Source organism: Labrus mixtus, chromosome 16 (genome assembly GCF_963584025.1).
Source record: "Labrus mixtus chromosome 16, fLabMix1.1, whole genome shotgun sequence".
In the NCBI taxonomy this organism is placed as follows: domain Eukaryota; kingdom Metazoa; phylum Chordata; class Actinopteri; order Labriformes; family Labridae; genus Labrus; species Labrus mixtus.
Window position 1 is genome coordinate 15157643 of NC_083627.1, and position 13404 is coordinate 15171046.

A 13404-nucleotide genomic window follows, 5' to 3' on the forward strand; every position below is an offset into this window, starting at 1 on the left:
AGGCCCAGTGAAAGGGCCCTTCCAGATCTGATTTGATTTATCAATGTATGCAAATTAGCACCAGCCTCCAGGCTAACATTGGCCCCTTCTGCCTGGCTCTGATCAGCTTTTGGAGCTGGTGCTTGTATGGCTATATCAGTATATTACTGGCCTACAGCCTGGTTTATGCCTCTGCATTGGTGTGTCTGGTTAGCTTTGAAATACTCCGCCTACAAACAGTAGTTGGCATTATACATGCTACTCATATAGCCAGATGTATGATGCTGTGTATGAGTCCCAGGCTCAGCAGCTTCAGCTCTGCAGAGTCGGACTGCCTCCGTTGTTTTTGCCCTTCAGTGATGAGGTCGCTATAGAATCTCACATGATGATTCGTGTAGAGGTTGTCTCTGGCAGGACATCATCACAAGAATTTTATGTTTATATTTCAGGAATTCCATTATTAAGGTTCTCAATGAGGCTCTGTCATCTTTCCTTGGCCTGACGTGGTGAGCTCTTTCCACCACTATTGGACACAGCAGAGGATCCAGCTGTAGTACCTCCAGTATCCAATTGTCCAAAAACAATTAGGGGTCCGGGCCCCTCAGCTCCCTGTGGGAGGTTCACCAACCTCAAGTTGGATCTCGTCTCCATGTAAGTTAGTTTCTCTTCAAGTGCCTTACTTCTCCCGTATAAACTTTGAACTTATTCTATGTAAAGTGTCCATCAGTATATTAACTAATCCCATTCATACACATTCAAACGCCACAGAAGAAGCAGCAGGAGCATCTTGGGGTTAAGTTTCTTGCCCAGGGACTTATCCGACATGCAGGAGCTGGAGATCAAACCCTCGACTTTCTGGTTGAGAGGCGACCAACTCTACAACTGTACCACAGCCTTATCTTCTCCTAAACTCTGACCTCAGATTATTTATTGCTCTCAGTATTATTCTTTAACCTTTGTGAGCTCCTCTCCATTTTGCACTGCTGCCTCCATGCTAGCCTTCTGCTTCTTGACGTTCAACATGCTGTGTCCCTAAATCCTTTAACTTTGATTCGGCTTCGGTGTTTTCCCTCTTTCTTTGCCTGTCTTGTCTTCCCAGTAGTTGGCATCTCTGCAACAAACATCATGAAAAACTTTTATTTTTTTCCAAATAGGGTCTGCCAAAATTTTCAGGATTTTTGTCAGGATTCCAATGGAGTAGGCTGAACGTGATTTTCACCTTATTAGGATTACATTTTCACATTATTTTTAAAAGCATATGAATCATATTACACAAGTATTCAAAGTATACTTTTGAGAAGTCAAAGTACAGAAACATGCATGTCTAATGCACTTCAAGTAAGGATTACAAATTTACAAAAATAATACTTTGTGCATTTAAGGTACATTTGAATCAGAATTGTTTTTTATTGCCAAGTACATTTACACATACAAGGAATTTCACTTTTTGTTTTGGTGCAAAACATTTAGCAAAGAAATGCAATTAAATGCAATTTAGTGAACTTTTGTACCTGGGAAGAACCCCTGGCATCAGAACATATTAATTTCTCAATTCATGGTGAGTTACAAAAAGCTTTGCTCTTCATGTCATAATGGTTTTCTTTTTTTTTTTTTTAACTAAAATGCTTCAATCCTTTCTAAAAGGTTTAAATACAACATTAAATTGCGGCTCTGTAGCGCAGAATTATAATTACTAAATGTGAATAACATGAAAGTTGCCAAAAGGCTATATCTTTGATTGGTTAAGAGAATTAAATGCTTGAATAACACCATAAATATCTGATCTGAAACATGGAAATACAAACCCAATGTCATTAAGTATTTGAAAGAATTTCTAATTCTGACTGAATATAATGTCAATTTGTCAAGATGTTTGCTAGTATGTGATGCACTTAATTAAAGGCTACTATAGGTTTACAGTGAGTTTGAAAAGTTAAGAAAAGTTGGTAAACCTTTTGTATCTAATTATTAGTCTTTTTGAAGTAAACAAAGACCAATCTACATAAGGCGTATGCAGGCACTGTAAGACTTGGGATTCCTGCCAAAATGAAGATGATCAAATTTATCCATGAAGGGTACGGTACTGATGCCAGGGATGGAAACTGGTCCTGTAAATCACAAAACATGTTAAGTGTGTTCATATGCACTCACTGTCCAAAATTTGCAGAGGTAGAAAAAGAAGAACAACATATACATATGAATGTCTAGCATTCCATATTATTTTTGCATTTTTCAACAGCCAATATAAAATATGAATTCAAAATGATATGATAGCTGATCATAGAGCTTGTGTACTTACAGATTTTGGATCCCAGACTAAGTAGGTGAGCTCTTCTTGACTTTGGGTAATCAAATAGAAAACTAAAATAACCAGAACAACTAGAGGACTAGTGAATCTCCATGAAACCTGCCAGAAGATGGAGGGCTTGTATCCTATCATGAACTTGATGTCCTCATTGAACCTGCCACACAAGAGTGTTTTCATTAGAGTACATTTCATGTCTTGAGTAAAGGTTGAGTTAACCAAGATAATGTATCAGTGAATCTTTGTAGCAAATTGCCTTAGAAATTATTATCCAAGCTAAGATATCTATTTATGAAATTGGGTTATTTACTCATTATAGAAGGTAAAAGAATGCTCTGTATTGCAAAAGACTCAGTTTATAGTTTGTGGCATGTTGATGGCATCAATGTGCAAAATATATTCAAGTATCACTGAGAACTCTTTCTATTACTCTGCGGTTAAAAAACATGTATTACAGTTTTTAAGAAAATCCAGTGTGTAAGGGTGATCCATAAACAGCAGAGATGTGGACTAAAGAACCACAACAATATGTTTAAAGGCACTAAGAAGGTCCATGAAGCCTAGTGAAAAGTAGGATGATAACTGATGATCACGGCCATCCAATACTGGTTTACTACCTTGTCCCTTGTGTACATCGACTGCTTGTGTACAGAGATTTCTTCAGATTTCTCTTTTTTTTTTATACTTTATTTTTCATTTTTGTTTTACAAAAAACACAGAACAAGTGAGGACTAGGGCAAGACAGTATTAATAAGATCAAATACAAGAATGTAAAAGGCACAGTACATAATGCATGGTACATACTAATGAAAAAAGCTATATTTACGAGTCTTTATCTTTGTATAAATCCCATTTTCTCCAATATTCTTCTCCCTTCTCCTTTTGAAGTTGCAGGACAAAAGTCATTTTTTCCATAAAGCTGATGGAATTCACAATGTTCCTCAAGAGTCTCATGGGAGGAGGGTTCCTCTGAAGCCAACATTTAGTCGCTTTTTTACTTGCCACCATAAGAATCTATAAAAGGTATATGTTCTTTTTACCAAGACCTTCAGGAGATTCTCTGAATCTTTGATGATATTTTTAACTGTAGACAATGAAATCCACTGATTCCTTCCAATTTTACATTGAGAAACACTTTTCTTCAATCGTAGCACTATTTTCCCAATTCTGTCACTAAGTGGTGTATCGTTCCCATTCTTACTTAGACTCAGACTCTCTGGGTTGTTCTTTCTATACCCAATCATGTTACTAACAAGTTAACCTAATTAATCTTGAGTTGTCTTGCTAGGTGTTTTCTTTAAGCACTTCAAAACTTTGCTTTTGTTGCCACATTCCAAACTTTTTTAAAAGGTGTTGCTGGCATAAATGGGCAGATGTTTTTCCAAGACATATCTAATATCTCAGTTTTAACATTTGATATGTTGTCTTTGTGTGTTTTTTTTTCAAATAAATATGAAATATATGTTTAAATGTTCAGAAAATCACCACATTCTGTTCACTATTACACAAAATCAACAACTGTTTTTGGAAATGGGGTGTTTGTAAAAATGATTATTTGCATCTACTAAGATCAATCTTGAAATAGTCTGTTATATCATTCCATACAATGTTAAGAAAATACATGAGCTTTACGCACCTGTCAATGCCATAGATGTAAACAACAGCTATCATCTCAAAAAACCCAATGGTGAGAAGTGGAACAGATCCAGCAAAGTTGTCAAAGAGAGTTACCCAATAAATCCCCGAATGCTGCGCAAACAGGAGGGAGATGATGAAGGCTATAAAACATGTAACTCCTGAAACACACATGCACAAATACATGACCATTTATTTTGAAAATTGATTTACCCAGGGTTTTTATTTTCCATGTGTTGTTTCCCTTTAAAGAAAATACCTGTTATTGCTTCTTGGGGCCATTTTTTGGGCAACATTTTCAGATCTTTCAGTGGGACCACCACTCCCTCTATGTTGCCAAAAAGGGTTGAGACTCCCAAGCAAAAAAGCATGATGAAGAAGAGGACAGACCAGGCTGGGGAACCTGGCATCTCCGTTATTGCTTCTGTGAACACAATGAAGGCCAGACCTGTTCCCTCCACTCCCTAAAAAACCACAAACACTGGTTACAGTTAGAGTACAGGGCTGTTTTCACATTATGCACTCCTGACAATATCAAGACAAATTCAGGAGGACTGCTCCTGAAATTCTCCTGACCTGGCTGTCCACATAATGCACCTCACAGCAGGAGACAATCCCTGTCAGACGGAGGGGGGCGTGGCATCTCCAGAGGAAAGACTAAGGATGTTAAAAAAAAACGACGCGGAAGTGGCAGACGAAGCAACTGCTATACGACACTATAGTGAGAATATGTGCCTTCATATCAATGCTATGTGTAGTTCAATGGAATCACAATGTCAACATGGGCGGCTGTGGCTCAGTTGGTAGAGTTGTCGCTTCTCAACCGGAAGGTCGAGGGTTCAATCCCCAGCTGAGCAACATGTCCGATGTGTCCTTGGGCAAGACACTTAACCCCGCATTGCTCCCGCTTGCTTCAGTGGCGGTGTATGAATGGATTAGTGTTGTGCTTACTCTCTGATGTACGTCGCTTTGGATAAAAGCGTCTGCTAAGTGACATTGTACATTGTACATAAGTGCAGAGAAGAACACACTGTACTGGCAAACAGAAAACATAATGCAGCCGTTTCATTACCTGCACAGGGATTGTAGCTGTCTCGTGCATACAGTCTGCACTGTGCACCTGTCACAGGATATAAACACCCTCTCCTATTCGCTTGAAGTGAATTCCCCGGATAATATCCTGCTGCGCTGTCACATCCGCTCACTCAGACATTCGGAAAAAATACATAGGGGGCTGCTGTCAGGAGGGAATAAATCAGCTGTTTGCGGTCACACATACAGTTCCAAGAGTTTTTCATGACTTTTTCTGCAAGTGTGAAAGGCTTTAAAACAGACACAAATGCAGATAAGCAGTGATCATTTGGGAATTAGAAAAGAGATCAACATAGAGAAAGAGATCAACATAGTCACCTCACTGAGAAGTTTCTGCATGTCACAGGGTTTGATGCCCAATCCAAGAACAGTATCAGGATTGGAGCTGTTGAGATGATGAAAAGCTGCCTCATAGTTGCTGGTGGTGATGCTGTCTTCAGGGAGGTCAAATGCATTTAGTAATGTCAGGATGTTACTGGGGAGATAACATGTCAGTAACATGTTTTAGGAAACACACATACCTCTGAGGAATTTGAGAAAATCTACATTTGAAGTTAAATTTAAAATAAAGTAAACACTTTCATTTTAAATAATATTCTTACGAGGAGCATTACAATTTTCTTGCTGTTGGACCTAACATTTTATTTATTCCTAGGTTGCAGACCTTTCCTCTGAAATCCCTTCAAAATGTAAAATACTGTTGAACATGACACGTTTTTTTACTTTGTTTTGCTAAATATATCAAAACAGACATCCACTTACTCACTGATACAGCTGTCATAGTTCTCTGTGGCTCTGAAGCCAATGACTGTGTAGGTGACGACCGCAGAAAAGATTGACGTGAAGCCAGTTATGGCCGTCAGGATCACAGCATCCTGCATGCAGTTGTTGCTTGGGAAAAGAGATAAAAAAAACGGAATTTAGACAAAGCCCAGTGCTGAGAATAGCGTCACAGTTTTGGCATAGAGGTGTGCTGAACAACACTTTAAGTGCTACATGGTTATTAAACACAGCAGGGTTTTTTAAATGGTCTCTTACTGAATAGGGTTGTAACTTGAGAACGAGATGAGGCCTCCCCATGCTAAGCTGAAGGCGTAAAACACTTGGGCACCTGCATCCAGCCAAGTTGTTGGTTTCGTCAACTCATTGATCTGAAAAGGGTGAAGCAGACATTGTGATGTGTCTTTGCATATGAGATGAATTCATGGAATGTTTTATCCCAAAGAGTTTAAAAACCACACATCTGGGGTGAAAAGGTATATTATTCCACTCAGGGCTCCTTTAAGAGTCAGTCCTCGGATCAGGAAGATGGTCAGCACTATGTAAGGCAGGATGGCTGTGACGTACACCGCCTGAGGTCGTGACAAGAAAAGGAAATCATAAAAATATAATGACAGCGGTGACTCAATAACGCAAGTTGTTTGATTGACAGTTTGACAAACCTTGCCTGAGGTGCTGATCCCCCGTATGTAACAGATACAAATGACCGTCCAGGCAGCCAGCAGGCAGACTACGATGGGCCAGTGAATCCCACCAGATTCAACTATAGAGGTCGAACTATTTAGAGTTACTCTGTAAAAGTAGTAATCCATGGTTGAGCTCCTCTGACATTCTGGTACAAAGCCTGGAGGGGCAAGAAATATCTTTCTGCAAATGTTTTCATCATGAATGAAGTTTGGATAACATAATGTTCACACGTTTCAGTGTGATCAATTTCAAATACCTGTCCCATTGTCATTGAGGGGGCACTGGGACCAGGGCAGCGGGCTTTGAAAGGAATTGAAGAGATACCACAGGATCCAGGCTATTAAGGTGTTGTAGTACAGTCCAATCAATAACGACACCAGCATAGAACCTATTCCTGAGTAAAACAGAATCATTAACTGATTTCCTACTCAAACGTATTAAAATATATTCTTTCAACTTTTATCAATCAATCAACTTTTATTTGTATAGCGTCAACTCATAACAAGTGTTATCTCGAGACACTTTACAAGAAGCAAGTAAAATACCTTACTCATTGTCTGTTAACATTACAAAAGAGCAGGTAAAAAGACCTTACTCATTGTTATGTTACAAAAAGCAGGTAAAATACCTTACTCATTGTTATGTTACAAAAAGCAGGTAAAAGACCTTACTTATTGCTATGTTACAAAGATCCGGCCTATCCATCATGAGCACTTTAGCAAAGCAGCAAAAGTTACAGTGGTAAGAAAAAACTGCCTTATTAAAAGGCAGAAATCTTCGGCCGGATCCCCGGCTCATGACGAAACAGTCTTCACAGGCCTAGACTGCGCCGGGCTTGGAAAGGGATAGGGGGAGAGATGGGATAAGATGCAGGAAGAGGGATAGAGAGCAAGGGGGTGGGGGGAGGTAGACCGTCCATCAGCAATCCGGTGGGGAGGGGAGGGGGTGTGGGGGGGTTGTTCTGGCAGGCCGCCAACCCACGATCCGGTGGGGAGGGGGTAGTGGTGGGGTGGGGGTTGTTCTTTCATATTCATATATTAATTACTTATAAAATTATAAAATTAATTACTTATAAAAAAAACATGTTCTAGCCTTGTATACTTACCTATACCAGTTAAATAAGGGTTGATGGACCTCCAAACTCCCACGCTTCCTTTCCTGAGACGCTGGCCGATTGCAAACTCTAGCAACAGGAGAGGCATTCCCTCCAACACCAACAGGATCAAGTATAGAATAATAAATGCACCTGAAAAATGTACAATTGGTGGAATGAATCAGCGTCCCCCAACAAAAAATAGAGCATGGATTATGAATATTATGTGTAGTTTGGGCTGTAAAGCACTGTAAACAATACCGTTTTTATTAACCCTGTGATGACAACCCCTACTGCTCGGCCTGCGCCTGCTGTGATTCCCTCCAGCTGATAGTCTGTGTGCCTAAAGGGGTGCTTCGTTTGTTCTGAAATGTATGATCCTCTTAGTTTAAAGTGTACATTTCTGCTAAACTTTAATGTTTCTGCTATCCATGCATCCCATTACCTTAAACAAAATGAAAAAATAATTGTAATTGTTCTAATCTTCTTCCTACTCAAAGCGCACCGCATTTTCCAAAAAATCACTGATTTGAACAAATTCAACTGTTGTTTAACACCAGTCTGAACTATGGGGTGTTAAATGCACAGTCACAAGACTGATTTGACACAGACTTCTTTCTTATTCATTTTCAGCCCAAATACATTAATTTTGCACCACTGATATTTTTTTATTTAACCCGGAAAAGTCTCAGTGAGATTAAGAATCTCTTTAACAAGAGCGTCCTGGCCAAGACAGGCAGCAACACAATATACAGGGTTTCAGACATAAAACACTTTAACATAAATAAAGGAATCACAAAATGTATGAACCATTCATCAAAATGTGTCATAAATCATCAACAATATGCCTGCCTCCAGATCTTTAAGAATAACTTTAAGAACATCCAAGGAAACCAGCCTCTGAAGATTTAGAGAAGAGGGAGCAGCATACTTGAACACCCTTTTTCCTAACTCAGAACGGGCTTTAGGGATAGTTAAGAGGTATAAATCCTGGAAGCGAAGATGGTAACTTCCAATACATTTTAGAACAGGGGTGGGCAAACTTTTTGACTCGCGGGCCACAATGGGTTCTAAAATTTGACAGAGGTGCCGGGCCAGGAACAGATGGATGGAGTGTTTGTGTGAAATGACATGTAAAAGCCATTACATGAAAGGATTTGGCCTTTAACAGGTAGCAAAGCATGAATATGCAAGGCTCATTGTACAAATTCATTTCCAAATGCATTCGTTTAATTAATTTAAATTTTAATACACACAGTAGAGAAACTCACATTCAGTTTCAGTGGGAACAGTGTTGTTGATCTCCCTTTTTTGCCAGTGCATTAAAGTCCGGAGAAAGCCAGTTCTTGTCGCTTTGCTCAGGAAATTTGTCGGATTTCCCCATTAACTCCAAAAATGCGCTGACTTCCTCTTTCAGCTCCCACACTCGTTGAAACACAAGTTCGGCGGGCCGGATTAAAAAGCCCAACCGGCCGTATATGGCCCGCGGGCCGTAGTTTGCCCATGCCTGTTTTAGAAGCATCTAGCTCCGTAGGTAAGATGGAAGCAGACCCAGAATACCCTTATAAATAAAATTATACCAGTGGTTTAGTATACGGGCAGACAAGGCAGACCAATAAACCCGAGCATACATGGAGCAGTGGTGAGTAAGGGCTTTAAGATTGGTGATAAACCTCAGTGAGACATGGTAGACAGTATTCAGCGCATGTAGGCATTGCGAGGATCCTTGTAAATAGCATTGCCATGGTCCAGCACGACAAGTCTTTTTTTGGCCTTAAATTAAAAGCAAGACTTGTTTCTAAAATAAAATCCTAATTTTAACTTTTTTTTTTTCAATTGCTGAATGTGAGGCTTAAAAAAGAGAGAATCTTCAATCAAAAATCCCAGATATCTGGATCGAGATACAGACTCAATTTCAAAGTCCCTCAAGGACTATCATATTTAACAATTTTGAAAAACATAATATAAAGGGTAGTCCTGGGTACAAAAGCGTTTTTTTAACCAACATACAAGGAACACAGTTTGATCATAAGGTGTCTCTACTCTTTTCACTTGAGCTTACCTCCTCCATGACTTTGACACAAGTACGGGAACCTCCAAACATTGCCGATCCCGATGCAGAAGCCCACACAAGTTAGGATGTACTGGGCTTTGTTGTCCCACTTGGGCCGGTCACCAGCCTCCTCCTCTGTTCTCTCTAGATCCTTATAGGAAGGGATCCTATTATCGAGTCCTGGGTTGGCAAGAACAAAGCGCATGGTGCACTAAATATCTCACAGCTGTTACTTCATGAACTGAAGTGAGGGAAGTGTTGTACATCACTAGGTTAAATAAAGTTTATGAATGAATTCAGATTAAACATTAAACACAGTGACAGTAGGATGGTAGTTAAAACTGTCCCCTGATTACACTTTACTGTCCCCTGTATTTTTCCATCATTGAATTTAGTTAAATTAATTAAAATTATGTTTAAAAAATAGTGATCCTACAAATACATTTAAAGACCCTAAAAAGTTATGAAAGTAATATTGAATAAATTGTCAAAACCACCACACAAGTTAAGCTTGTTTGTGTATGTCTTTCTTGAGGACATGAACTTATCATGTGTTGGCTGCCTTTATAGCTTTTTCGGTGTTTTATTGACGTGTAAAAGTCTGGAAGCTCATCAAGTTCACAATATGGCCAAGAGGCAGAGTTCAGTTTGGTCAAAACATCATTTCTTGGTAGTTATTTGCATTTTTTTTAACTTAATTTTAGGTCCACATGCAACCTAATTTTATCATGCATCATGTATTGAAACTACAGCCCCCTGCTCATCCATCCCCAATTTCATTTGTTTATCCTCATAATGGCAAAATAGTTCAACTGAAAAATCTATTCTTCAGTAAATGGCAAACTACCACAGTATATCAATTGAACAATCATTCTTTGTTTGTATAACAATATGGCACAAGTACTTTGTTTTTATTTCAAATGTTATCTCAAGACACTTGACAAAAAGAGCAGGTCTACACTTTACTCTTTAATATATTATTTATAAAGACCCTGCATAAATCCACAATGAGCACAGCATTTTGCAACATTTAGAAAAGTAACAGTGACATGGAAAAACTTCATTTAAACATGCAGAAACCTCAAGAAATACCAGACTCATGTAGAACAGTCATTTAATAACGATAATAATTGCTTGACTTTATATACCGCCTTACAAGGGACCCAATTACGTTTTACATTAGAAAACAAACAAAGACACCACAATTAACCAAGTCCATAACCTGAGTTGAACAGGTGGGTTTTAAAGAGTTTTTTTTTTTGAAAATGTCATAGGATGTAGCATTGTGGGTATGTATCTTACCTCAAAATAAAATAAAGAAAAGGAAATACAGGCATATTGCCTAACTCGCTAACAGAAAAACATGAGAAAAAATTAATCAAAAGAAATGGCTACTCTCCCCTACAACAGAATCAGGACAGAACAACATAAACAAAATCTCAACACACGAAGTTTCTCTCTTTCAAAAACCGAACAAGACTCTTTTTGGAGGTGAGAAAAAAGGAGGGCAGCGTTCAGCTTCTGCAGCCCCCTCAGTCAACGCTTTACAATCACCTGCAGCACAGCACAGAGATAGACGCACAACTGAAAAAAGAGCACGATGCCCCACAAAGGCTAACTGAATAATAAAACACACTTTATGTAACCTACATAAACAGCATTCACTGTTATAAGTGCTTCTGAACATGATGGTGCGTGGCAGGGAAACAGGAACAGTAAAGTGGATGGCGTGATGGTCAGACACAGCTAGGTCCAGGCACTGCAGATTGGGAGTGGGTTGTTTCTGTGGAGGACACCTAATCCAGCGTGTGACCTTGAACATGCTGTGTAATCTTCAAACAGTCCAGTGGTAAAAGGAATTCAGTTGAAAAATTGTTACTCTTGGAGTCCATGTTAATATTGAATTCACCTAGCAGGCTTTTGGGAAACGGTCAGGACCACTTGGAGCTGTGTTGACCCAGCCAGTTTGTTTGCAACCTACTCATTATGAAGTGAAACTTGGAAGTTCTTTAAGCAGGATGTCTGCTTGATGAATCATGGCCAGCCCAACACCAAGACCCTTGAAGCAAGGTTGTAATGGTTGACATTTTTGTTTACCTTTTCTATGGTTACATTGATATAAGGTTTGCATTTAAGTTCTTTTTGGTACAATATTTATACATTATTGTTCATCATTTTATTTAGTACAATTTATGATGCTTTTATTTTGAAGTTGCTTTTGAACCAACGTTAGCCTGCCTTGCAAGAATTAGATTCACAACAGCAAGCGTGGACAACATAAGCATGGGCTCTAACATCCGAGTAAAGTTTATGATGCATGCTGTCTTGAAGCATGCAGAACTTTATGTTTGTGTGCCACTGTTTCTCACATATCCAGTTCCTCTAAACTGCCTGCATACTTGTTCTAACAATCAACAAGTACATAGCTCGACATTCTTAATCACTACTATCGTAAACATTGTAACTTGTATTCATGTTATCATCTTACACATTTACCTGTGGTTAAATGCTCTGTGTGACAGAAAATCGTTACTTACGCTGGTATTTCTTTTCATAATCTCACAGATATGCCAGTAAATTCTTAAAGGTCACATATTATGCAAAATACACTTTATCATGGTTTTTAATACTAATATGTGTCCCTAGTCTGTCTACAAATCCCCCAATTATGAGAAAAGTCCATCCTCTCTGTGTTGTGCCTGCTCCACATTTCATAAAATATGTGCTCAAACAGGCCATTTGGAGGAGGCATGGAGTGAGAAAGCCCAAGTAATATCCCCTTCTAGAGAGGGGCATGTTCAGACACAACTCATTTGCATTTAAAGCTACAGACACAGAAACAGCCTGTTCTGAGCAGGGCTGAAATAGAGGGGTTTATAGGCAAGATCAAATACAGGATCAGAGTGGATTTTTAACAAGAAACTTCACAGACATGTTCTGTGGACCTCTAAGACTCATTTAAACTGGTTGAAAAGCTGTATAATATGTGACCTTTAATGTTTACCAATATTTCTTCTTCTGGTGGGATTTGACCTTATATGAGTGCTCAACCCATCTAGACATTTCCCTCAAGTTAATGAGTTGAGTTGCCACAAGGTGCACTGCTTATTCACCCGCCATGTCCTGTCTGAATTCTAAAACAGCATTCTGGTTTCCTGTTGTAGTCCTAGTGTAATTGTCCACTTGCCTTTGAGCAAGCTTTGATTGAGCAAATTGTTGATGTGGTGAGAAATAGAGGTCAAACACTCTCAACAGATATCTACATGCAAAACCAGCTAACATCCACTCTTAGACTTTCTTTCAACTCCAAAGCCATTTTTTTTTTTAAGTTTTGTATTTGGATAGAAAGCAACCGCAACACAAGGAAAGGTAGTTGCTGTTTGGGAAGTCCCGCTTGACGGAATGGATTTCATTACTAATAGCGGGATTTGTTGTTGTATCATTTGAAACCAAGACATTGTTGGACATTTTCTGTACATTTTAATGTACAGAACATTAAACATTCACATTTCACATTTTAATGTGATGTGTAGAAATAGGAAAAATAATGATTTGGAGAGAAAAAAGACTTCAACAGTAAAAAAAAAAATAATTTGCTGTAAACATTATTTTATCTTGTCTTTTAAACTAGAAAGGTTTCAAACAAAATAAAATAATTCATATTATCAGGCTGGAGTGTTTTGAATAAGTGAATAATTATCTAAATACAGCAGCATAAAAAAGCACAATGCCAAAAATATTAAAACATAAGTACTGCAAAAATTGAAACAGTATTGTGCT

General features: G+C 38.6%; 1 protein-coding gene across 1 annotated transcript; it reads right to left on the reverse strand.

Moving 5' to 3' along the window:
* Positions 1-1362: 1362 nt before the first annotated feature.
* Positions 1363-9888, reverse strand: LOC132991636 (sodium-dependent neutral amino acid transporter B(0)AT1-like). Its single transcript, XM_061060451.1, has 12 exons — positions 9634-9888; positions 7584-7724; positions 6735-6872; positions 6454-6635; positions 6253-6363; positions 6050-6162; positions 5774-5902; positions 5330-5486; positions 4179-4383; positions 3921-4080; positions 2279-2441; positions 1363-2087 (listed from the first exon to the last, which is right to left on the reverse strand). The coding sequence occupies exons 1-12, from the start codon at positions 9827-9829 to the stop codon at positions 1941-1943; spliced, it is 1842 nt and encodes a 613-aa protein (XP_060916434.1). The 5' UTR covers positions 9830-9888; the 3' UTR covers positions 1363-1940.
* Positions 9889-13404: the final 3516 nt, after the last annotated feature.